Here is a 26733-nt window from a genome sequence, read left to right as displayed (position 1 = left end):
TTTCGAGGTATTTCGGGGTGCTCATTACGAATATGGCACTCATTTCTGAATCCAAGATGGCGTGCACGACTTTTGGACCAATAAATAAACATTGACTATTGACTACCAACTTCTAATAGGTAAAATAAACGAGTCCTGGAATTTAGTACCGAAGGACAGTTAAACAGACGATTTTTTTGTGATAATTGATCGACAATTCATCATTCTCAGACACTTGGCAACTGAAGGAATTATCTCTCGACATTTTTCCACAATGGCGCTGCTACAAGTGTCACCGCGTGCGAACTAGTTAAGCACAAATCCAGTCGTGTCTCTCATAAACTCGCATGGTTCTTAAGGCTAATTACAGGCCTCTGCGGCGCCGCAGTTGTATTCGCCCTTGCATTTGTATACACAGTTTCATACACGCTTCGCGTCTTTGCTTGATGCAGCGGCAGCGGCGACAAGCGTTGCCGCAAATCTGTACAAATTTACGAAATTTAGTAGCTGACACCGGATGGGCTGCATTTGCACCGCTGGTGTTACGGCCGTAACTCTTGAGGCGCCACAACACCAAAAAACGCCGCGCGCGCGCCGCCGCGGCGCTTGTGTCGCCAACCTATCAGTCTCGTAGTAACATTACAAATTGCAGGTAAGAAAAGAAGAACTATCAGAACTGCGCGTGCTTCAGGAAAACTACTGCCAAATACGGATAGAAGACGAAGAAGAAGACATACACTGGAAGATAAACATTCTGCTGCAGACATTCCTGTCACGCGGGCGCGTCAATGGATCCTCGCTGCAATCGGATCTTAACTATATCACTCAGGTAAAACTTGATTCTGCCGTTTCGTCATCGTCGATCATTAGGCTAAACTTAACATTATTTGTATTTAAAGTTACCTCACAAATTTAAAGAACAATTTATCAAATGGCTGTGCAAGCGAACAATACAATCCTGTTAAAAAATCCAATCAGAAACGAGAAAATCGTACTTATATGAAAATTAAAAACTGCACCGATTTCAAACACACATGGGGAAATTATCTCAAATCATTAATCATCTTCAACAAACGACGTCACGCACAAAATTGGCTTCAAAATTGTAATACATTTCTTTTTGCATCTACTTAAAATTTGTGTCATATTCTGGCAGAACGCTGTGCGCATAGTCCGGGCACTATTCGAAATAACACTGCGCAAAAACAACGCATACATGGCGGCTTTGTACCTAAAAATGGCGAAGATGCTAGAACTACAACTGTGGGACTTCCATAGCGACATGCGGCAATTCAATTGTTTCCCCAACGAAATCTTAAAACATATAGAATATCCTATGTTGAGACCTGATCAGATTAGAGAGATGGATTGGCGAGAGCTTGGTAAGTATTTCGACTGAAAATAAAATTTATTTTTACTCTGAAATGCTGGCGTTAAAAATGTTCATTTTTCACATCAATGCGATTGCGAGGGTTGTAGATAAAAGAAGAATAATTTTTGTTTAAATAACAGACCGACTGAGGTACACAACGAGCTTGCAGCTCTTATCAAGTTGAACACAAATTGTATGATTGTTACAGTTGAATTTACAATGTACCAGTATAAAATTTCAGTATCAGCATTACGTAGCTTCAATTTTGTGTTTGATTTTACTCTTGCGGTTCTTGTTCAAAATCCCAACACCGGGGAAGAGTTTTCTAAAGGTTCATCCTCATATCTAACGACTCTGGCATATATTAATTTGGCTCAATAATCTTTTCCAGGCGACCTAATCCGGAACCCGAAAACAGCGAGGCAATTGAAAAAGTGTGCAGAAGAGTTCCCTCTGCTAGAAATGGAAGCGAGCCTGCAGCCCATCACCAGGACTGTGATGAAAATCCGACTCTTCATAAAACCCGATTTTAGGTACATCTACTAAAATCGTAACTATCTGTTTCTCTAAAGTACTAAAAAATAGTTATTTAAATTATTAATTTGTTTTTATGTTATTGAATAGTTCAGAAGTTGTGCTTCCAGAAAACGTATTATTTTTATAATAAATCATTAGAAAAAGTGTATTTTTAACTTGGTTTTTTCCTAACTATTCAGATGGAATGACAAGTACCACGGCAAAGCGCCCGAAGCATTCTGGATTTGGGTAGAAGACCCCGAATCGGACATAATGTATTATCACGAATATTTCCTTCTGGCAAAGAAACAAGTGAGTATCATTATTTCGTAGTTATAAGTAGGGGCTTTAGAGTATGTCTGTCTGCATCTGTCTTAGTCATCGCTTGATCGGATTTGCCAAAAAATTATATATATATATATATATAACACTGAAGGTTATCAGTTTCCACTGCCAGCCGAACACGCGGTCAGGGTAGACGTACCCCAGTTTTTTATCATTCATGGATAACAAAAGGTAATTACAGTATTACGGAAGCCAATGCTGCAATGCGTGTGTTGGGGTTGATCAATATCAACCGCAACAGTGCTCGTAACAACTAATTTTAATAAAACATTAGATCTTAACTCTACTGGTATACTAATATTGATCAAATAACATTACAGGTACTGTCAAGGGAACCACAAGAATTAATAATCACCATTCCAGTATTGGAGCCGATGCCACCCCAATATTACATCCGAGCTACGTCCGAGCGGTCAGTACGATCGTTTATTTATCATACATAACACATTATCAGAAATGAAACTTTGACATTATGCAGGGCGACCTCAAAAAGGTCTGCAACATTTTTAGATGGTGATTCTTTATTAATATACGAACAACTGTTACTATGGGTACCCCTCTGACATGTCGAATAAAAATCAATTGTTAATGCCAGACTCTATGTAAGGAAGACCTACATTTTTTCCGCGATTCCAGAAGGCGGCCTTAGTAAAAGTTGCTAGTTGAGCCTTTGACAATGTAACAGACGTTTAGCGGTCAACCTGTACAAGGTGAAAAGAGCCTAACAGATGGCGTTCTCGATTTCGGGGCGCTGATGTCAGTTATATGATAGCAGTAATAACACGACTTTGAATACCTATTTACTTTATTACAGGTGGCTCGGTTCAGAGAGCGTATTGCCTCTAACATTCCAACACTTGATTTTGCCCGAAACCCACCCTCCACACACGGGTATGCATACCACCAATAACTGAAAGAAAATTCATTTATAAAACATCTGTCAATAATTAATTATTTGTTCGCGACATATTCGCGTATTTTGTATTCATATCTAACTAATACAACGAGTTGCTAATTGTAATATAAATGGTAGGAAGAAAATGACATACACGTTTGTTATTCAACACCTTTTAATTAACTTGTTTTCCTTGTGTCATGTGGAAATACTATGACTAAAGTTTTCATTGTGCGATTTTAAATTTGCTAGCAGATTTTTTTCCATTAAAGATCCTTTGATTTAAACTTGCACGATTTTCACACATTATTTGATATTTAGGTCAGGTCTAATCGTCTATAAAACATTTTTCAATTGCCTCAAACTTTCCGACGTATTGCAACGTCCATGATCTCGAAGAGACTGAAGAGGCGGATATCAGTAATTTCTAGCCGTGCGAGTTTTTCTAACTACCCGCACTTGGTCTTCATTACTTATTTGTGCACTAGAGTTGTCACTAGACCGACATACGACACTCACGACACCCTAGTGCACAAATAAATAATGAAGTCTAAGTGCGGGTATTTAGAAATACTCACAGAGCTAGAATATGCCTCCTCCGCCTCGTCAGTTCCTTCGAGATCATGGACGTTGCAATACGTTCGAAAGATCCAGGTAATTAAAATGTGTTTTATACATGATTAAGTCCCAAACTAAAAATCAAATAATTGAAGATCCTATTGCACACTTAAATGAATAAATAATGTTGTTCCAGATCTTCGGTATCTCAGACCTTTACCAGTGCGTGCGTTAAAGAATCCAGCGTACGAGTCTCTATATAAGTTCACGCATTTCAATCCGATCCAAACGCAAATCTTCCACTGCTTATACCATACCGACAACAACGTACTTCTGGGTGCCCCCACGGGTTCCGGAAAGACCATTGTGGCCGAGGTCGCCATGTTTCGTGCTTTCAACCACTACCCTAATTGCAAGGTACTATGGTAACGTCATTAAATATCATACTAAGGCGATGGAAATAACTTTATTGTATACTGCTATATTTTATCATGAATACGTACGAAACGATAGTTAAACCAACGTTATATTATGTAATGAAATCTGTGGAATAAACTTTTCCTTACAGCTAGTGTTGGGTAATGGACAATATTCCATTTTGAAATTTACTTATTAAAAAAAAACAATTTTTCAAAACTTATTTTTCATTAAATAAATATTTTTCCACATTTGACACCTGTCAAAAGTTGAAGTTACTGAATGAAAACGATAGAGCCAACAACAGGTGGTGGTTTTTTCGCTGTTGTGAAATCATGTTAAATCTCGTTTTTGTCTAATCTAATAATAATCTAAAATAATAAATCTAAATAATATTCTGGCTTTTAGTAGAATATAATTATGACCCTTCGAAATTATATTTTTCCAATGTTTCCAATTTTTGAGGATTTTTTTCGTAGAAATTTCTACTATTTGAAAGTTTCGGAAAATTACCCAACAGTACTTCAGCGAACTGCCATTACATGCGATCTCTACAGTACTTACAATTGAATTTCTAAAATCTAAAATATCTTTAACTTTTGAAAAAAGACTCTCACTAATATTGTCAATGCGATGGTTAATTGCGAATTATATTATACTGAAATAGCTGAACAGATTTGAAGAAAATTTGTTACATAGTTAGTTTATAGTCTGCTTGACACAACGAATACTGTCAATGAAACTTGTAAATCTTTGAAAATATGTCTCACTGTTACCTGTCAGATACGAAAACAATAAACTTAAAAGACGAAAGGCAAAATACGTTTTTGTATAGCTGGCCATTTTATCAAAATGCACGGGTGCTAATAACATCACATTATGATGACGATACTGCGATTGTGTTTACTGGTGATACATGGGAGGGGGGTGCGTATTAATGCAAATTTGAGACTGGAAACGGTTGCTAAGTGGCTTAATGCTAATCTCCTTACATTAAATACTACAAAAACGAATTATTGCTTCTACATTCGCAACAGTATTCAACAAGACAAGGACTTCGTTCTTAAAATTCCCAACTGTGACATCGTCGGCAAAGACTGTGTTTGCCCAATCATTGTTAAGGTTGATAAAACTAAGTACCTCGGTGTTGATAACAGCGTCATTTATCATGGTACCCTCATTTACTAATTAGGAAAATATCTGGATTTTTAAAACGCTCAGGCACTCTGCAAATAAAATTCTGATAACAAAAATCTATATTGCCTTAGCTCAATCAGTACTAACATACTGCATCCCAATCTGGGGTGGAGCTGTTCATACGTTTAGAAAGAGCTCAGAGATCACTACTGAAGGCAATGTATTTCAAACCCTATAGATATGCCACTGATGACCTCTATAAGTTTGCCAAAGCCCTGATAGTGCGAAAATTATATATGTATACTTCAGCCCCCTTAGCATAGCTACGCATGATAGTCACGACGCGCGCGATAAAATTGGAATAAACGCGCGCTATTGGCTGTCTCAATCAGAACTAATTCCATGCGTAGCCATTCTACGGGGCTGGTGATTTTAAGGATCCACAAAACTCAAAGTTATGACCCTTGCATAGTAAAAAAAGGATGTGCTATTTTGTGATTTCCTACTATACTTTAAAAACAACCTTTGCTAGTAGACAATTTAACAGACGTGCACCTGTACACTAAAATTAATAAAAATCTCTTAATTTACCCTCATAGATCCACGATTGGAAAAAAGTTGTATATGACTGGTCAAAGTCAAAGATTATTTTTTCCATAGGTAAAATAAATTTACACTTGAAAACGTCACATTTAAGCTACTGCTCGTTCACTACGCTGACCTTCCTGAGAAGAACAAGCAAGAAACTCTAGGGATGCTCTTTTCAAATAAACTTAAATGCTATGGAATACACTTTGAATCAAATTTGTGTGGATTCTGGAGCCATGTCGCCTTTCCATACATCTTTATCCAACACGTAGTCTTCAATTTTGTAATATAATTTTTCGATCAAAATATTTTTAATGTAGTTTTTAAACTTAGGAAATGATAAACTTAATATATGCTCCGGAATCTTATTGAAAAAACGTATACAGTTCCCCATAAAAGAGTTGTTTACCTTGGCTAAACGAAATCGTGGTACCATGAATTTGGACTTGGGACTTGGAATTGGGACTCGTTTTTGCAATACAAATATGGTTTGAATATTTGCCGCTTTACCCCACATGAGAATCCCGTAGGACATTATACTATGGAAATAACTGAAGTAAACTAGTCTAGCAGTACTAACATCGGTAAGCTCACGTATTCTGCGGACTGCGTATGCAGCGGAGCTTAATCTGCTGGCCAGAGACGATATATGTGGAAACCATTGAAGTTTACTATCTAAGGTCACTCCCAAGAAGACTGCTTTATTAACAAGGTCTAACTTTTCTCCGTTTATTTCTATGCTTGAACTAGTCGATTTTACGTTAGATAATTCAAATTTAACACATTTTGTCTTCTTGGCATTAAGCAATAAATTGTTAGCATTAAACCAATAAACTACCTTAGAGAGGGTATCATTAATATGGTCATAGTTAATGTCATGTCTGTCTGTTTTAAAAATCAAAGATGTGTCATCAGCAAACAACACTATTTCACAATGGTCCTTAACAAAGAATGGCAGACTGGCAGCAGACTTTAAATTATGAACGGATTGAATCCCTTATGGACATCTCACAATAGACGTATTGTACTCCTACATATTTTGCAAATTTATTTGGTACCTGTAACTTAACTAGTCTTAACTTACCTGGTCACATAGAACTTCGCCTAGCACATACAATTATTATTATTTTACTTAAATGGAGTCTCGCAGCAAACTTGCTGTAAACTAGATTTAAATGAACGTAAATAAACACTTTTTTTTTGTTATTTCGTATATTTATAGGTAATTTCGTTAGTAGAGTATAATATTTAAGGGGTAGAAGACTTTGTAGAATAACCTTTCTAAGTTATATTTTGGAAGCACAGCTATAAGGAGAATTTAATAAAGCATTTGTTATTTTCAGGTTGTATACATAGCGCCTTTGAAAGCGTTAGTCAAAGAGAGAATCAAAGATTGGAAGGTGCGCTTAGAAGGAAACCTTGGAATGAACGTTGTTGAATTGACAGGTATGTCATGAAATACAAATTGCGTCTAAACTACCAATAAGATTAAGCTATTGACGCTTGGTGATTAGGTGATAACAAATTCCTATTATTATAGTTATTTAAATAGATTTATTCCCTTCTCCGTTTTGGCAGTTGTAGTCCCTTAGACTTTGGATCTTTAAAGCTCCACAACAATACATGAGTTCATGTCTCATGACAATACAAATTAAGAACATACTAAAAAACCCATCAACTTTTTTCTAACCATTAATTCAATAATCACGAAAGTCCTGAAATGTAATGTAGGAATAAAATTGTCAGTAAATTCTCCTCACCTGCTTAGCTTATATAGGCTAGGAAGTTTTGAGGTTTGCATGCTATGAAATAACCTATTTTGTTTTGTAGGTGATGTGAGCCCGGACATTCGTGCTATACGGAATTCGCGTGTAATAGTGACAACACCGGAGAAGTGGGACGGCATCAGTCGATCATGGCAAACCAGAAAGTACGTACAGGACGTGTCACTCATCGTAATCGATGAAATACATCTGCTGGGCGAGGATAGAGGACCCGTGCTCGAAGTAATCGTCTCAAGGTTAGTGACAAGTTCATGACTAAGCGTCAGTACTTTTTTCTGCGGTGGGATGAGATATAGTTATACATTAGGTCAAAAATATAATACAATTATTGTATTTCTCTTCACAATATTTTTGTCGGGTATGTCTATTGTATCTAGTCAGTTGAAATTTACACTCACAGGTGTCACTCTTTTTTATTTCAACAAAAGCTCCATGGAGACATTATTTTATTACCCGACTTCCAAAACGGAGTAGGTTCTCAATTCGACTTTCTTTTTTGAATGCATGTTACGCGAATAATTAATAATAAGTAATAATAAATTAAGTAATTTTTGTTGGAAAGAGGATAAATGACTTTTGAGGTGGGCTTTTTAGTACTCTGTATTGAGATTATATAAAAAATTAAAAACGTATAACATGTAATTTTTTGTGTAGACAAATTAACTTTAGAAGTAACGATAATCGTATACGGGTTACGTGCTGTTAAGATTGTAGTGTGAAACTACGAACCCCCTATCATCTTCATCTCTCTCATTATACGTTTTCTAGGAAACGCCCTTACTTTCCTTCTTCCTAAAAGAGTTCCAAGTAATATTTACTATAATAATAGTGTCTAAATTACTTAAATTTGCTATTGTAAGCTATTTCTCGCACTTTGACAATTACTCACCTTTCATGTCTGATCTCCCGACCTTGGCATATTCTATCGCACTGATAGAATATGCCGAATTTTATTTTAATCCGAATTTTGCTATTCGTTATTCCAATGCTAATTACGTACTATTTCATCAATTTCACTTGATAAACATGTTTATTTCGTATTTACAATTTTTTTTATATGTTGACATTGATTGACAGATATGTTACCCCTCTTCAATCTATTCTTCCATAGATTATCCTATAAATTACTCATTGATATGCAATCTTAGCAGTAGAAGCGTTTCAGCTTCTAGCCGCTCACATTTTGGCTCCTCATTTCAAATTCAAAATTGGCTATTCGAATTTCTGTGCTCTCTCACGTTCTACCTAAACGCTCGTCATTTTTGTGCCGACCTTGGAGGCATCTGGTCTTCATATAGATCTAGTAAATATACAAAGTCTCACCTTTTCGAAGCCCTACACCTATCCTTACTTCCACTGCGCTTACGCGCCTACCTGATGACTAGTTCCTCGATTGCGTCACGTTTACGCTCCTCCTACCTGGACTGTGTGAAGGTGAGCACCAAGCGAGTTTGGAGCGGCAGGAGTAACTGAAACCGACGCTCAAGATGAAGTAGTACTCCACCTCCGAGAACGAAGTGATATAATCCACTGCTTCACTACCACCGCCGTTTCGTCGTCATTCCTCGCTGCTCTTCGGTTCTGCACGTCGGTCCTCAGTCACCAAGAGTCGAGGGCAGAGGCCTTCAACTCCGTGTCTCCATCTTCTCCTATATTCACCTTCACACTTACATTGCTCACTCTACCACGTCCTAACACTCTCAATTTCTTTCTGCCCCGACTTTTTAGCTCTCCACCCCCACAAGGTAACTTTTAAAAACTAAAAATATTTTTGAATTTGTACAGAGCTAACTTCATAGAATCGCACACGTCACGAAAGCTACGTATTATCGGCTTGTCAACCGCTCTGGCCAACGCAGTCGATCTTGCCGATTGGCTCAACATAGGCAAAATGGGGCTTTACAACTTCAGACCTTCGGTGCGACCTGTACCGTTACAGGTATGTAATAATAAACATCTTTATTGGTTTTTTTATTAATCATCAATTCAAATCTTAGGGTCGTATTCTAGAACTCTACTCAATGCTCAAGTCAGGATTGCACTGGAAATACGACCCTAATGGCAGGGACTTGAGTATGATTTCTAGTGCTTTGAATCATACTCAAGTCCTGACTTAAGCATTGAGTAGAGTTCTAGAATACGACCCTTACTCTCTTACACAGAATGTTGCGATGAAAGAATATTTCATATAAGTTCAGCGCTGACTAGCAAACGAAAAAGTGGTTTACACAATACCAACACTAGAGAACGCTGGTGTGTCTGTGATTCTGGCGCTGACTACTACGTCAATGAAAATCCATTTTATGTGTATGGTCGGCAGATTCACGTCTCTGGATTCCCCGGACGGCACTACTGTCCGCGCATGATGACAATGAATAAACCCACCTTCATGGCCATCCGCACACATGCGCCGTGCGCTCCCTCCCTGGTCTTCGTCTCCAGTAGACGACAGACAAGGTACGTGACAATTTAAGCATCGATTTTATTGCTGCGGCGAACGCCTACGTCACAGTGATAACTGCCTCCGTGGCCGAACGGTTACCATGCTGCAACTGCAACGCAGAGGTCCCGGGTTCGATTTCCGGGCCGGAATAAATATTTGTATGGCCTACATTTATTTCTCTCGTGAGTATGGGTGTAATTTGTGGTTGTCTATACAGGGCACCCGCGATATAGGGTTTCCCTAGTGCGGAGCTATGAGTGCGTGTTATTATTATTATTATTATTATACAACGTGATTCTTTATCTCGTTCTATAATGATATGAAGGACCCGGAAAAAGAACGAAGTGACGTTATCAAATCGTTTGATGATACTTAAGGCGCACTATAAGTGTCCGGAATGAATAAGAAAAAAATACTATAAATGGTCAGAAATGAATTTATTGTTTCTCAAAATATTCTCCGTTAGCGTTAATGCACTTTTTTTTTAAAACACTATGCAATCCTGCCATTTATGACAATTTCTGAAACATATTTTTCATACCCTTCGACAGCCTCTTCAGGTGACGAAAATCGTTGACCGCGTAACTGGTTCTTAATTTTTGAAAATAAATAAAAGTCAGAAGGTGCCAGGTCGGGACTGCACGCGGGATGGTTCATAAGATCAACGTTGTTCACCTTCAAAAATTCACGATGAAGATGAAGAAACGATGATACGGCATTTACGGTTACTTTTACGGAGTTTTTCCCTAACTTCCGGCAAACAAATGGTCGTGTACCAATCACTATTCCCGGTACAAGGATTCTCCAAAGCAACAGTAGCCACATGTCCAGTTTTATTTAAAAAAGAAGCAATCATCCGCTTAGAGGCACTTTGCACGCGCGCCACTTTGGTTGGTTTCGGCTTATCTTGAAAGACCCATACGCTCGATTGCTGCTTTGTTTTGGGATCGTAATTATAAATCCATGTTTCGTCACCTGTTACTATGTCCCACACCAAATTTGACACTCCTTCTTTGAATCTGATAAGCATGGCATTGCACCAAGTGACGCGATCCGTTTTTTGAGCCTCAGATAAATTGTGTGGGATCCACCGAGAGCACAGCTTTTTCACACCCAAATGTTTGTGTAGTATGAATTGTATTTAACTCATGCCTATGCCTAAAGATACCCGAGGTATGTCACACGCCTGTCTGTTTTGATCATACGGCGCACAACATCGATGTTTTTGTTGTTCACACCATTGGACGGGCGACCATCACGAAATTCGTCACTGAGATTCACACGACCGCGTTTGCATTCTGCAAACCAGCTATAAATAGTCGTCTTGTACGGTGCTTCATCGCCAAAAGCAGTTTGAAGCCAAGCGAACCTGCGCTGAGCTCTTAAATTACACTTAAAGTCGTAGAAAATCATACTACGAAAATTTTTACGAGTTAAATCCATGATGACGTAGACAACCAAGTTCTAAAATGACGCCACAATGTAAAAACAAGTGACAGTCAGATGAAACAACCTATATTCTACAGCCAAAGAGTTCCATTTTCAAACGTTGTAATTACTTTTTAAATATTGTTTATGTAAATGGCCAGTTCCGGAAACTTATAGTGCGCCCTGTGTAATTTGATGAGCTAGTTTAGAATGTGTTTTTTTTTTGTATTTATTGTATTTAAGCGCTAAGAGGTCGTCCTTTCCCGATTTTAGTAGATACTTGTAATAAAAATTAAATAAAGAATAGAAAATTACTTACGCTTAAGCGTAGATTATAAGGCTTATAATGAAATTCCTTGTCTTAATAAGGATGCCTTGATTAAGAATGTCTTTAAAAGCATATAGAGTATTCAGTGTGTTCTTAAGTTAGATATTATTCGTAACACATATAAAATTATTTCTAGGCTCACAGCATTGGACCTAATCGCATATTTAGCCGCCGAGGAGAACCCGAAGCAATGGCTTCACATGCAAGAACATGAAATGGAGCAAATCTTAGCACACATCCGAGACTCGAACCTGAAACTCACGCTGGCCTTCGGCATCGGGCTCCACCACGCCGGGTTGCATGAGCGTGATAGAACCACGGTGGAAGAGCTCTTTGTTAACCAGAAGATTCAAGTAAATATTATGTTTTATTTTGATAAAATAAACGTTTTGATATTTCCAGATTGACTAAACTACTGCACTAGAAAGTAAATTAAAGGAAATTTCGTCCTGGATTAAAAATAATAATTACGTATTAATTCTTGAAACATTATTAGAGGTAAATTTATGAAATTGCTGTCATAAAATTCAGACCACTGTGAAGTGGAAAATTCAGATTTGAAACTATTTAAAGAAATATGTTTATACATGTTTACTCAAACCTTTCACGTTATTCATTGGTTTTCATTTAGGTTAATTTTGCATTCACTGTGAAATCAAACATGGACACAGCTGTTGTTGTTGCTAAAATTCGTACAATTTGTTTATACTATTCCGATATGGCATTCAACTAACCGATTCAACTAACGAACGCAATTGCTTTTCCCAATTCAGCAATGCAAATTTTAACTGGACAAATTAGTCTCGTGGATAACTAGTGTCCATAATGACTAGTTAAAGGCTGTTTTTAAAACCAATTCAATGCAGACTTTTTGTAAATTAGTAATACGATTATAAGTAACTACACCTATAATACCCGCAATACAACGACCAGCTTGCGTTGATACTTGTATTAATGGCACAGAGGTGATTCTTTGTGGTAGTTGCAAACGATCCACACAGTGGTTAAACGTTGAAAGCAAACCAAACTGTGTCCAAAAAAACACCCTCGAATAATTGTTTGTGTCTGTGGTGATCCAGTCGCGGAGTAATCTGTCATAGCTTCCTCATATCTGGTACAACCGTAACTACTGATCGCTATTGTGAGAAATGAGAACCAAGACCCTTTGACTGGACGAACAAGTCGTGTGCCTGATGGTAAACTACACGCGTGTCCATAACAGTTGCTGTGCCAGTCAGAGCTTTGAATCGCAAAAATCTGAGGGGCACTGCCACTACGCTCGTCAGCCTGGTACATACGTTGACAAGTCCCATGTGCCTATAATTTCACCAGACATTACTGCTTGGCGGCAGAAACAGGTTAGGTGGCAGTAGGTACAAGGTACCCAGGACGAACTCTTTCACAAGGAACTCTACTACTACTAAAATTGTAGATTCGCGTTCTCCACTATTCTATAGCAAAGGAGTAAATGGGCTTCCAAAAAAAAAAAGACAGAAGTGTGATGAGTAGTGATGACATCTTTCATCCATAAAGACTTCTTGTAAAATACTAACAACCACGTCAAACTAAACAACTTTTGTTCCACGACTTTTTTTCAAATCACAATAAAATTAAGTAAAAACAATTGGAAAGGCCGGACGGAGAGAAGAACGACAACTTGGAATTTTGTATGAATTTATTACGTTTCTGCAATTAGTTTTAAAAATGTATGTAACTAAAAATTATCATGACGTGCGGGTTGGGCCGCGATTGAAGGAAAGTGGCGCGTGCCGGAGGGCGCTGCGCTAGCGCGCACGGCCGTGGCGGGCGACACGTGAGACGAGGATGCGGGGCGAGGGCGCGGGGCGCTCATTGTTGCCGCATTAACAACAAATTTTAAATTTTTGTGATCTGTATTTGGTAGCAAGGTAGTAGTCCAAAACGAGCAAACGTCCTCCCTAACTACCCCGACCGCCGCTCCTTCGTTTTGCATCGGATTGGTATTTAAGCTAGTTCTTTCTTTTCTTACCGCACAGACTTATCAGCGTTAGTCGTGGAACAAAAGTTGTTGTTTATAATGTATTTTAGTAATATAGTCCACCGAGGTTGTTAATATTTTGCAATTAAACCTGTATACACTGGCAATTTAATACTATCTTATTTGTGGTAATCAGGTGCTGATATGCACTGCAACGCTGGCGTGGGGCGTGAATTTCCCCGCGCACCTGGTCGTTATCAAGGGCACTGAATATTACGATGGGAAGCAGAAGCGCTACGTAGACATGCCCATCACTGACGTGCTTCAGATGATGGGCAGAGCAGGACGGCCGCAGGTAAACTAACTGTTATTCGTACTCATACATACGTCCACACAAACACACGCGCGCGCGCACACGCACACACACACACACACACACACACACACACACACACACACACACACATTAGACGACATTTTTGTAAGAAATATATAAGTATTTTCTCTATTCCGTTAACAGTATGACTACATGGGAGTAGCAGTGGTGCTAGTCCACGAACAAAAAAAGAATTTCTACAAAAAATTCTTTTACGAACCGTTCCCCGTCGAGTCCAGCCTGCTTGAAGTGCTGCCCGAACATTTGAACGCCGAAATTGTTGCTGGTATGTTTTTAAAAACTGACCAATTTGGTACATATTTACTTAATTTTGTTTCATTACTTAGCCAATCAATGTCGTTATATATTTTTGAAAGTAAATAACGTGTACATGTTTTTCTATAATAGTTATTTGCTTTCGACTGCACTGGTTTACCTGTCTTACTCTTTTAAAACCATAAATACCTTAAAGAAGTTTAAAAACCTTAAATTATGAACTTAAACCAGCCAAGTTGTGCTCATACACTTTGCACTGTAGACAACTCACTACTGACAGGTTTCTTGCACTCGACTTGACGTGAAACAATTACCGTAACAAAAACACGCAGTCATACCACGGTAATAAACAATTTTATTTCCTATTGTCTAGGCACGGTGCAGACGAAACAAGATATCCTAGACTACTTAACGTGGACATATTTCTTCAGGCGTCTGCTGAAGAATCCCTCTTACTACAGCCTCGAAAGCTTAGAGACAGAAGACGTCAATTATTATTTGTCTACACTTGTACAATCTGCTTTAGACGTTTTGGCCAATGCAAATTGTGTCGAGATTGAAGAGGTGAGCTTTTCTTTACACGGTAACATAAAAATGTCAAACTTGTTTCCACCATATGGTACAAATACTCATGATAACAAAGCATAGTATAAAATTAAACTTCCTCTAAAGGTGGATTTCGAACCACCACGTTTCAATCAGATTTATTTATTTATTTAAACACTTTATTGTAGTACCACAAAGTAAATTTCAAATTTTAAGACCAATTTAAAATATTAATGTACAAAATCGAGCTTATCCCATAAAGGGATTTCTTCCAAATAACCTTTATATATGCATGATGTGGCTCCCAAAAAACCTTAAAATCGATGCCAGGATCTTTTTGTTAGACTACCATACTATGTACATATACATTACTCGTATATGTATAAAAACTGAGAAGTTACTTGAGTCTTCATATGAATAGCAGTATTCAAAATATAATTAATCGGCCTATTTTTTCAAATAACGCTATTACATACACTATACATTTGTTGTTTTCAATCAGGACCAACGCACTGTGAACAGCACATGGATGGGACGGATTGCTTCATACTACTACCTATCGCACAAAACGATGGCACATTTCAGCGTCAATTTGCATTATGATATGGATATCGATTTGCTCCTGCGCGTGCTGTCCGACTGCGAAGAATACGCTACACTCCCCGTTAGGCACAATGAGGATGTCCTCAACGGGTAAGTTACGCCTGATAAAACTAATGCGCTGGACGTGCTTATATAAAACTGGAAACGTTCGTTTAACCAGAATTTGTTTTCAAACAGTAAATTATTTGACATGTCTCTGTATGTCAGGCTCGATTTCAAGCTAGACGGTTTGACCCGGGTTCTAGCTGGAACTGGAACTTTATTTATGATTTAAATCTAAAGGTTCGCCCTCATTAAGATTTCTGTAGTTGTTAAGAGGTGTTATTTAGTATTACTTATAAATTGGACGACGAGGTGGCACAGAGATTTTTATTTGTAATAAGTATTTGTTGTAAGATTGCATCAAAAAGTACTTCATATTCCTTACTTAGCACTTTATGCTCCTCAAAGAAATTTCAGATAGACCGCATTTTAAAATTGTAATTTTTTCTTGTCTTGTTCAAACTAGTTTTAATCGTAACACCAGCTGAAGAGTTGTTACGCTCTGTGTATAATATGTGTGCATATATATTATTTTGTAAATATAATGTGTTGCAGTGAATTGGCACAACAATGCCGTTTGCCGGTGGACCCGTTAACACTGGACCTTTCCAACGTTAAAGCATTCCTACTTCTGCAGGCGCATATGTCCAGATTGATGCTACCTAACTCTGACTACTTCACTGACACCAAATCTGTACTTGACCAGACTATCCGGATCATTCAAGTAAGGAAACTGCTGTATTAGACAATGACACCATTTACCTGATCTCGGACTAATTATTTTTACTAAGTACCACAAATGAAAATTGAAAATGAACAGAGGCAACATGATTTCTCTCAAAGTTAAAATGTCAGCCACTATCTTGTGCTTGTGTACTTAAAAACAAAACAAAATTTTGTTCCATTTCAGCTTTACATACCATAATGATCCTATGCATCAGGGATTTACGGAAATTACTCCGACCGTACTGTTTTATAATGATGTTATCTTTTGTTTACAGGCAATGATAGACGTAACGGCCGAGTACGGATGGTTGACTGTCTGTCTGTCGTGCCAAATGCTTATGCAGTGTATTATCCAAGCGCGGTGGTTGAGCGATTCACCCCTAACCACACTCCCATACATAGAATCACAGCACCTATACATGTTTCTACAAATGGCGCGAGACTCAAACAAACCCTGCACTCACCTGAACGGCCTCAAAATAGCTACTATCAATAACTACGAGTTGTTAGCAAAATATTTGAGAAAGGAGTTTGAAGAAAATCAAATAGCAGAGATCCATAAGGTAAATATGTCATTTTTGTTTTTCCTAACCCCATAATACATCTGCAGTATGTTCATTAACAATAACGCAATATATTAGTTAATAATTTCAATTTTGTTGATTATGTAGCACTCTGTAAACTGTTTGTTAATTCTCAATATTTTGTTTTATCAGCATCCATAGTCCTTTTTAATTGACTACAATTAAAAAAGTCTTGTATTTATGTATGAATGTATGTGCACGATTTATTCATGTTTTTCTTGTAACTTTAAAAAGTGTGGAAAGATTCTCACAAATTTGCTCATGATCAGAATTGTTATGTTAGAGCGAAGAGATGGTACAAAATGATTTACGTAGTTAAATACAGATGGATCCATCAGTAACATATCACATTTTTGTACTTAGGTAATCTGCAATTTACCAACATTAGATGTGAAACTTGCCGTGCGAGGGCTTTGGGTTGAAAGCGACTGCGAACAGGACAGGACGATACGACAGCCTGCGTCCAGTAGCAGCTGGATGCCATTACATGCTGACCAGGTAATTTGTCAACCCATATAAATAATGTTCCAATTTCGCACTGATCTCCTCAATGGACACCGTATTCAAAAATATTTACTACAACTTAAGGAAATCCTCTAGTTCGAAGAGGTCAATTTCTCTATTGATGGTCCATGACCAAGTGCAGTTTTGCACTTAAAATATTCTTCGATCAGTTCTGCAAACCTTTCCCAATATATTTACCCCGGCATAATAAAATGAATCAATCTTCACAGTAATAACACCACATTAACAAATAATTGAATGAATATATGAAATATTCTTTATTGCACATAAAATTACAGTTAAAATCATTGGTTAAAATACAATAAAGTAACTTAGGTATAAAGATATATAGAGTAAGATAATGTACAACAGGCGGCCTTATTGCTATATAGCAATTTCTTCCAGGCAACCTTAGGCTAGAAATTCGGGATATGCAAAAGGGAAAAAAATAATTGCTGTCAAGACACCGTTTTTATTAGTTACAATGAATGGGTAAAATATTTCATTTTTACAGGAATATACACTCTTAGTAGAAATGCGCCGTCGCGGGGGCAATTCCAGCAACATAGCTTGTTCACGATTTCCTCGATCGAAAAACGAAGGCTGGTTCATCACCCTTGGCACCGTTGAATATCGTGAATTGCACGCCTTAAAGAGGGTGCAACCAAGAGGGACGGCTCAGGTCACTTTCAACACTCCATCGCAAACGGGTCAGTACCAATCTGTTTTATTTGACCCAGTATAACGTTTTTTCATAATACCACCATTCTTCCATGGATATCAGAATATTGGAAAAGATATCGCGGATGGCCGAGAAAAATGTGAACTGTGGAAAAGGGACTATTGATGTTTTTTTTTTGAGTGGTTGGGCTTTGAAATATTAAGGATACTTTTTGAGAGCCTATGCACACGGTGTATGTCATACGCGCCGACGAATGACACACGTTAACGCGATTCAAACAGGATACAGTCGTCAGTAATCGTGTGCAAAGGCCTTTTATTATTATTTTTAAATAGCTTGTTAAAGCTTTCTAAAATAGTGAACAAAAAATATGTTTAGGTAGTAAATAGTTATATAAAAAAGTAAATTATATACTGCTAGAATCATGAAAAACGTGAAGTGGTCAGCCAACCTGACGTCAGAATGGCTGGCCACTTTATTTCTTTATTTCCATTAGAGCTAAGGTAGAAAGTATGTCAATAAAGGTACTAAATAGTAAAAAATAGGTTTGATATGTATATCCCGTTTGGTCCAGCCATCCCGACGGACACCAATGATTACTACTTTCCATCAAGTGGACTGTCTTACTGTTGGTCATATTAAATTAAACAAAAAATTTCTAAAAAAGCTATAATGACCTTTTACATTGCTGTACCGTTTCAGGTCGAATTATATACACAGTGTACATAATGAGTGACTGCTACATGGGCCTCGATCAGCAATATGACCTCCAATTTGAAATTGTGGATTCCTTGCCGCCGGAAACAGTGTCTACGGTATATGACACTATAGATAAGAAACACTTAAGAGAAAATGTAATTAAGCCGTAGTTTATCAATTTCCCATAACATACCTTAATTTATAAAATTGTTAGAAGTGTATGTAAACATCAATGTGTCAATCAGTCTACTACTTACTTAATTTTTATATTATATTTTTCTTTTCAATCAATAAATGTATAAATTAAAAATGTTTTTTCTTCTTCACAATAATTTAGTTCACTGTTTGAAGTAGAATATTCAAACAAATTTAATTGAGTTACATACAGGCATATGCCAAAGAAGCTGTTGTTAGTTTTCACCTGGCAAAATTTGAAATACATTTTACTACAATTTGAACAAAAATAATTGTATTTCGGCCTCAAACATTCAATAAGCCATTTTGGTTATTAGAACCAATTCCGCCATTTTAGAATTGGTTACTAGAACCAATTCAAAAATGGCTAGCTATCGCTGGTACTAAGAAAAGGAGGTTGTTAAGAGAATACACAATATGTATGTAACCCATGTTTATTCATAAAATATCAGTCTCTGTACCAACGACTTCAATCTATAGACAAGAACATTCATAGCAACTACATGTCCCAAACAAAACACTTAGTGTCGTTTTGTTTTAGAGTCGAATTTTCTCAAAGAGTATCAGTACCGTAGTATCGTGGACACTTGGACCGACGAACTGTCTATACCTATTGGGAATGAGCAAGGCAAGCAAATAATATTGAATGTTTACCAATGATATTTATCCACAGTTTAACTGCCTCTGTGGCCAAACGGTTACCATGCCGGACTGCCACGCAGAGGTGCCAGGTTCGATTCCCGGGCCGGGAGAAAAATTGTAAGACCTACATTTGTTTCTCTCGTGAGTTTGGGTGTAATTTGTGGTTGTCTATATGTGTCCATGGCACCTGCGACACAGGGTTTCCCTAGTGCAGGGCTATGTTGAGTGTGTTATTATAAAAAAAACAAACAGTTTTTACATACAACAGGAATTAACGTAAAGTCTGGCAAAATCGCTATTCGTTGCACAATACATTTTATTTTGCTTTGACTTAGGGGCTTTAGCTTAAGTATTTATAATTATTATATTACTAAAAAAAAACAAATTAAGCTAAAAAAATGCAGTTGGGTTGTTGAAATTATAATCTTTTTTTTATATTTTTTATTGTAACCTTAGTAACTGTTATAATCATATTATCACCGGTACTAACAATAATGATACCGTTATACCTCTCAGTTTAACCGTTCCCTCGAGGATTATAAGGTGTCGTATAACTCGTCGCTATAGATTTTTTATACAAGAATTGCTTGAGATCATCTGATAAGAAGGTTGCCCCACATACTTTATTATTGTGTAGCCAGGACACTCTGTTGCTTATTAATCTATGATTTGTTTTGTCTTGTTTTAAGATGCGTTATTACATGCTTACAAAACGAGATGGATAGTGTGAAATTTTTTACAGTATTTCGCAATTATCAAATATTATAATGCACAAATTCATCAAAACATTACTTACCGAATCAATGTGTATAATTTAAAACTTTAAATTTATGTTCACACAATTAGTTAAATAGTGAAATGTGAGCAACACACAGATTAAAATAATTTTAAGAGGACCGCATCGGCGTCAGACATCTTGAATGTTTGACAACCAACTAAATGATGTGTAGCGTCTTCACCGCATCAGTGAAACACGGCGTGTGTATGGAACGCCGCATCTAGTACGCTAGTAAGCTAGTACAGTCAAGAGCACATCAAGCTTGACACTTTGGACTTGGGCCCGTTCTTATTGCAAGCGCCATAGAGTTAAATTTAAACCTTTAGTGTCAAGCTTGACGTGCTGACGTGCCTGACTACACAGATATCGTTGTTCTGTACCTACTATTTGCAATTCTATTGTACAGATAAAAACTCAAAAATTGATAATAAATTGTTATAAAATTATTTCTAACATTTAAATAGTGTACTTAGTAACATGCATTAGCATGCATTATACAGATCACAAAATAACAATTGATGATTGCAGTGACGAAGTGCTGAGCAGCCCCTGAATGAATCCACTCTCAAACATCATATAAACATTTTACAATTTTAGCATTTTTAAATAAATTATTATATTTAAAAAATATTTTTAAATACCTACATTTAGCCTTACTTTCTAATAGACTCTAGTATCAAGTAACAACCGCAGTGACAGGCAAACAGTTTGATACTCTTAAATGTAACTTTAATACAAACTTTTTTAGACAATCAACCTAGATCTAGTCATAAGGCAAAAAGAAAAAAGAAACCTTAAACTTAAGGGGATGACATATGATGAAAAAACAGGTTGGAACTTGTATGAATACTGGGCAAAAATGTAGCTTAACAGATACAATAAAAAAAACTAAATTAAGACGACAATAGTTTAAATTCTTGATTAGTACCTAGCCTAAGCTTGTGAATGTTTAATAGCATTACCTGTCGCTAATGAAGAAAGAAAATATCAAAGGTTCACAACCCTCCGGAAACGGAATTGGGTCAACTCGCATTGGGTCAGCATAGAGGACTTGTTGAAAACAACTCTTTCTTCAGAATTGGTTTCATAACAACTGCACGTTTTTTTTAGTAATGCCATTCTAATTCCTGTCAATGTACACCTACATCTAGGTAGTAATTTAAAGTTGTTTTTTCCTGTTATATGTTTATTACTTTCACATATTTTTGAAGAATAAGCTTTCAATCGCCGCCGCACTCCGCAACAGGTTATGTGCTAAGCAAAACTAGTAGTTGTAGTTTTGTAGCAAAAATTGTAGTTGAAAAACAATACGCGACGCGAGGCTTCGACTCTGCGCCAGTGTGAGTTGAGCCTAATTGGTGAACTTGGAAATATAAGATAGGCATAGCTCAAAGAAGTATTTCGAACTATATTTTTTCGATCCTGGCGGCTCATGATAAGGACCCTGACAGCAAATTCATGTCGACAACTGAAAAGTGCAGTATCTCGATCAACGGTACTGTCAAAATCGTTGGTTACCGACAAAAATGTAATGGTCAACAAGTATTTGAGAACAGAGACTCGACTATATCATGAGCGATTTGCCCACCAGAATAAGCGGCACATTCGAGCCTTTGTGAAACGGGAGTTAGGAATAGAGAATAGATTCCCATAGATGAGACAGTAAGTGAAAGCTGTATATTAGGAAAATCACATAGACAGGTTTGGTATAAGAACAAGAGAGCGTCACAAACCGGTGAGCTCATACATAGCAATGTGTACGGACCATTTCCCAACTCAATCTCAAACTTACAGTATTTCGTACTATTTCGAGATGACTAATCTGGCTATCGTTTATTAACTTTATGAAAAACAGGTCTGAAGTAAATCAGGAACTAAAAGATATGATTGCAGAAGTACGAAATACAGGTCAAACGATCAAAACCCTTCTAAGCGAAAATAATGGAAAATAAGTCACCATATGAGTTACGGCATGGCAAGAAGCCAAATGTAAACTCCCTTAAAGATCATTGGAAGTACGTGTTGTGCTCATATTCCCAAGCAAAAGAGACAGAAACTTTCCAAAAAGGCCTGTAAAGGAAAACTCGTCGGTTACGATAATGACGATGGTTATCTTAGGTACATGGGTAACGGAGAATAATAAACATGGACTGATATGATGTCACATTTGATGAAAAGCCGCTCTACAGAGTAAATACTTAGACTGAAAAGCGTCAGGTAATTCAGGGTATGAAATCAAATGAACTAGAGATAAAAGTAGTATCACCAGCAGCCGTATAATATATCAACGAATTTACCCACAATACGATCTAATCAGCGTTGCTGCAAACGAAACGATGTACAGCATTCCTTTACGGAAAACTAAACGAAGAAATATACATGCAGCAGCCTGAAGACTTCAAAGACGGTTCAAATAGAGTATGCAGACTCCATAAAAGCCTATACGGCCTTAAACAAACGCCCCGTTGTTGGAATGATCGTATCCACGAAGTTGTCTTTGAACTAGACTTCAAGCAAAGTACTTCATATCCGTGTCTTTACACTAAAAAGGTCGGGGATCGCAAAATTTTACTCGCCTTATACATGGATGACGGATTGATACTGATGAGTTCTTGAGAAGCTTAAGGAAAAAGCTAAAAATCACGACAAAACCAGCGTCCTTCTACAAAGAGTTACCCAGTCTCAGTGTGAACAAAGAGACTGCTGTACGACCAGCTCGCAACCAAGAATAAAGGGACGAAACACATTCGCATCCGTCACTTTTCTGTTCGTGAGCTAGTGATGGACGGAACCATTAATGTGAAACGCATAAATACCACACAGCAAGTACCACACATTTGCAATAAAGGTCTTGCCAAGCCCGTGTTTGTTCGCCTACGAGAGGCTTTAAGTGTTCGCTAAAGAAAAGAAAAAAAATAAGTTGAGGAAGTGTTGATAACAAAACTCTTTCTTGAGAATTGGTTTCCTAGCAACTCCATGCTTTTTTACTTTATGTCATTCTATTTCTTATCAATATACATCTAGTTTATTTAGTTTAAGTTTATTTTTTCCTGATATACGTTTATTGCTTTCACGTATTTTTGAAGAATAAGCCTTTAATTTATATTGCGGCGGAATGGAATGGAAGGGAACTGGCGCAAAGGCAGGCGCAGTGCGACGTCAAATGAAGACGAAATACTACAGCCTCAAAGCTAAGTCGCGAGAAAGCTCGCGAAAGCTCGAGCATTCCAGCAACCGCGGGCGCGCCTTCTCGCGCAGCGAGGCAAAACTGACGCTTCCCTTCCACCGCAATGTAAATTGAGCCTAATGGTGATGAAATTTCCTGATGTTGCCACTAATACTATACTCTTAGAATCCTATAATAAATACATTGATGAGGTATAATTTACAATGAGATTTTTGCTTAAATCAGAATGTCGTAATTCTACAGTGCACTCTTAGACAAGATCATACATTGTCAGAGTGCGATCAGTCTGCTATTTCCTTTTCCGACCATCCTCTATAGCCCGCACCTCTGAAATTATTTGCCTTTCTCGTGATAGAATGCCATCTAAAAGTTCAGTAAAGGCATCAAAAGAGAATTTTGTCTCAAATCTCTTTCTCCCAGCTTCTCCCAGCCTCTCTCCTAATTCTGGATTTGTTACTAGTGTCAGCATTGCCATTGCAAATGCTTCACTAGTTGGCTCACAAAGAAAGCCAGTAACATAATTAACCACTGTTTCTGTGGGTCCCCCACTATTCACTGCAATTACAGGTTTACTAAAATACATCGCCTCAAGAGGTACTATACCAAAATGCTCATTTGAAGGTGTGTAGATTAGAGATTTGCAGTTGTAGAGCAGAGAAACCTTTTCAACATCATTTGGAGATTTCACAAAAGTGACTTTATCTTCAATGTCTAATTCATCGGCTAAATCAGTTAATTCTATTAAATGTTCCATGTTCTCTCGGTTAATTGGATCGAATCCACCAGATATAACAAGATGCACATTATTCCAATCTCTCTCACTCAACATTTGTCTCAAATGCTCAAATGATCTCAGAGCCAATTGTAAGTTCTTCTTTCTTTCATATCTATTTATAGATAAGAATACAAATTTGTCATTACCCACTGGCACCACTTCTTTCAACGGCAAGGGTATTATTGTTTTGAAGAACTCCGTGTTTATTGAAGGATAACATACATCAGGGACTTCTTTGATATTTTGAAAAGCATCTTGATAAACCCTGGCTGTATATTTGCTATTCACCAGCACCTTGTCAGCTTGAGCTGTTGTTAGTTCCTCCAACCAATTCAAGGGAGCCCTGTACAGCTTTTTGAATAACCCACCTTCTGTTGACAGTAACTTGTCTGGGTGATGGCAGTAAAATACAACGCGAAAGGGTCTTTTGGCCATTTTCAAGAATGGGATACAGATTGAGATTGAATCACAAAATATCAATGTAGGTTCTTCCACTGGGATAACATGCCAGGATAGGTAAACTGCCGCATATACCATGCGAACGTAGGCACAAGCCGCTTTGAAACTCCCGAATATGGAACGAGGTATCCAGTCGCCGACCACGGTTACAGGAAAAGTACCATCTCTTGTTTCCGCAAAACAATGAGTTGGATCGTGGTGATTCGTGTATAACGCGATTTCATGCCCTTTCCTTTTGAAAGCTAATGCAGCATCAAGTACCAATCGCTCTGCTCCGCCAATCCCTAAATCGGGATGAAGAAATATAATTTTTACCATCCTGGAGCCACGTGGAGGCAGTCGTAACTTAATAATCACAAAACTCAAAAGCAAAATACAACGAACACACGGGTCTCTGACTGACGGACGGTCACTACGAAATTTGAGGAGGTAGTAAAATTTTTCGTTCTTCGGGAAAGGGTTTAAGGCTAATGCATCTAATTGGCTATACTGCCAAATCTAAGATTGTAATTTTTCTTCAATACTTTAATTTTGTCACGTTTTTGCGGGAAGTTCGATTATTATTTCCTTTATGGCGACCACTATGCTTGTGACACTGACAGTTTTATATAAATAATATAAAATATATGGCGATCATCGCCACAGTCAGTTTTTAGTTATGTTCACAAGTTATGTTATTATTACATAAAAGAAAATATAGCATTGTTTAAAGAGCACAGAAAATAAATCTTAAATCTTCGAAATCCTATTTATTATTTAATGACTGAACTCCAGGCGTGTGTCGATCGTGATCGACCCAATCAAAATAGTTTGAACTAGATGTGTGTCGATCGTGTTCGATCGAATCAAAATGATTCGAACAGCACCTGTGACCCTATAACCTGGTTACAATAACCCACAGACGTATATCTAGATGGACGCCGCAAATGTACGTACTTCGCGTGCCCAAAGTAAGTGAAATTCACTTACTTGCCGCTGCTACACTTCAGAACGCGCTCGACCGTTATCGTAGATAAACACCAGCCGAAAACGCAAAAAATGCATAATTGTGCCATTATAAACTGCAAAAGTACCATATAACAATAAACGGGTAAACAGGGACGTTTCCTTCCATGGGAAAGTGATTTTGTAATCAGAAGATGCCTAATTTATTTTAAAAACAATTATTTTGGTTTTGTATGAATTTCGAGAAAACAATTATGCAACCGAGTGTATGCCTCGTGATTTGTAATACATTGCGGCTTTTACTTGGTGCGATATATTTGTGATCCTTTGTGAAAGAGCTCGTCCAGGGAAGTACTGCCACCTTACCTATTTCTGCCGCCAAGCAGTAATGGTCACATTACTGTGTTCCGGTTGTGAAGGGTAAGGGTGCTGGTGAAATTACAGGCACATGAGACTTGTCAACTTATGTCTCAGGGTGACGGGCGCAGTGGCAGTGCCCCCAATATCTTTGTAATTTAAAGCTCTTGGTGGCACTGCAACTGTTATGGGCAGGCGTGTAGCTTACCATCAGGCACACGACTTGTTCGTCCCGTTACTTAATGTCATAAAAAAAAAAAAAAAAAAAAAAATGAATATCGAACAAACGCACTTTTCTATAATACATTCAGTTTCGGGGTACGGCCGCTTGTACATTCTTTTGGCCAAATTTAACATTTAGTGGTGCGTTAGGCAACACTGTTCTCGATTTTAATCGATTTTGAAAACAAAGGGAGGAAAATTATTATGACCTTAGCAATATTATAAAAATATTCTATAACACTTTTGTTATAACGTTTAGTAACGTTTCGTTTTTTTTCAGTTTTGTAGTATCTATTATCAGTAGTATCTGTAAAATCGATAATTTTTGCAGCACGTTGCCTCGAATGTCCGAATATAGTGAGCAAATAATTACATACATCACCGGATA

General features: G+C 37.5%; 1 protein-coding gene and 1 pseudogene across 1 annotated transcript in view; one reads left to right on the top strand and one right to left on the bottom strand.

Moving 5' to 3' along the window:
• LOC113238809 (activating signal cointegrator 1 complex subunit 3) overlaps nucleotides 1–19066 on the top strand; it is a 36706-nt gene extending 17640 nt beyond the window's left edge. The window contains exons 19-39 of the mRNA XM_026475654.1: nucleotides 632–808; nucleotides 1136–1361; nucleotides 1743–1884; nucleotides 2068–2179; nucleotides 2533–2624; nucleotides 3027–3103; nucleotides 3862–4082; nucleotides 7151–7253; nucleotides 7638–7827; nucleotides 9377–9530; nucleotides 9912–10048; nucleotides 11927–12143; nucleotides 13944–14102; nucleotides 14268–14409; nucleotides 14773–14963; nucleotides 15448–15638; nucleotides 16146–16314; nucleotides 16592–16879; nucleotides 17264–17398; nucleotides 17919–18114; nucleotides 18789–19066. Coding sequence (XP_026331439.1) covers nucleotides 632–808; nucleotides 1136–1361; nucleotides 1743–1884; nucleotides 2068–2179; nucleotides 2533–2624; nucleotides 3027–3103; nucleotides 3862–4082; nucleotides 7151–7253; nucleotides 7638–7827; nucleotides 9377–9530; nucleotides 9912–10048; nucleotides 11927–12143; nucleotides 13944–14102; nucleotides 14268–14409; nucleotides 14773–14963; nucleotides 15448–15638; nucleotides 16146–16314; nucleotides 16592–16879; nucleotides 17264–17398; nucleotides 17919–18114; nucleotides 18789–18955 — 3486 coding nt within the window. The 3' untranslated portion in view covers nucleotides 18956–19066. The remainder of the gene's footprint in view (nucleotides 1–631; nucleotides 809–1135; nucleotides 1362–1742; nucleotides 1885–2067; nucleotides 2180–2532; nucleotides 2625–3026; nucleotides 3104–3861; nucleotides 4083–7150; nucleotides 7254–7637; nucleotides 7828–9376; nucleotides 9531–9911; nucleotides 10049–11926; nucleotides 12144–13943; nucleotides 14103–14267; nucleotides 14410–14772; nucleotides 14964–15447; nucleotides 15639–16145; nucleotides 16315–16591; nucleotides 16880–17263; nucleotides 17399–17918; nucleotides 18115–18788) is intronic.
• A 4607-nt stretch (nucleotides 19067–23673) lies between these two features.
• LOC113238811 lies at nucleotides 23674–25365 on the bottom strand (annotated as a pseudogene).
• Between the last annotated feature and the right edge of the window lie 1368 nt (nucleotides 25366–26733).

Source organism: Hyposmocoma kahamanoa, unplaced genomic scaffold (assembly GCF_003589595.1).
Source record: "Hyposmocoma kahamanoa isolate Upper Pololo Valley unplaced genomic scaffold, ASM358959v1 98263, whole genome shotgun sequence".
In the NCBI taxonomy this organism is placed as follows: domain Eukaryota; kingdom Metazoa; phylum Arthropoda; class Insecta; order Lepidoptera; family Cosmopterigidae; genus Hyposmocoma; species Hyposmocoma kahamanoa.
The sequence above is the reverse complement of the archived record's forward strand: the minus strand, read 5'-3'. Positions and strand labels throughout refer to the sequence as shown.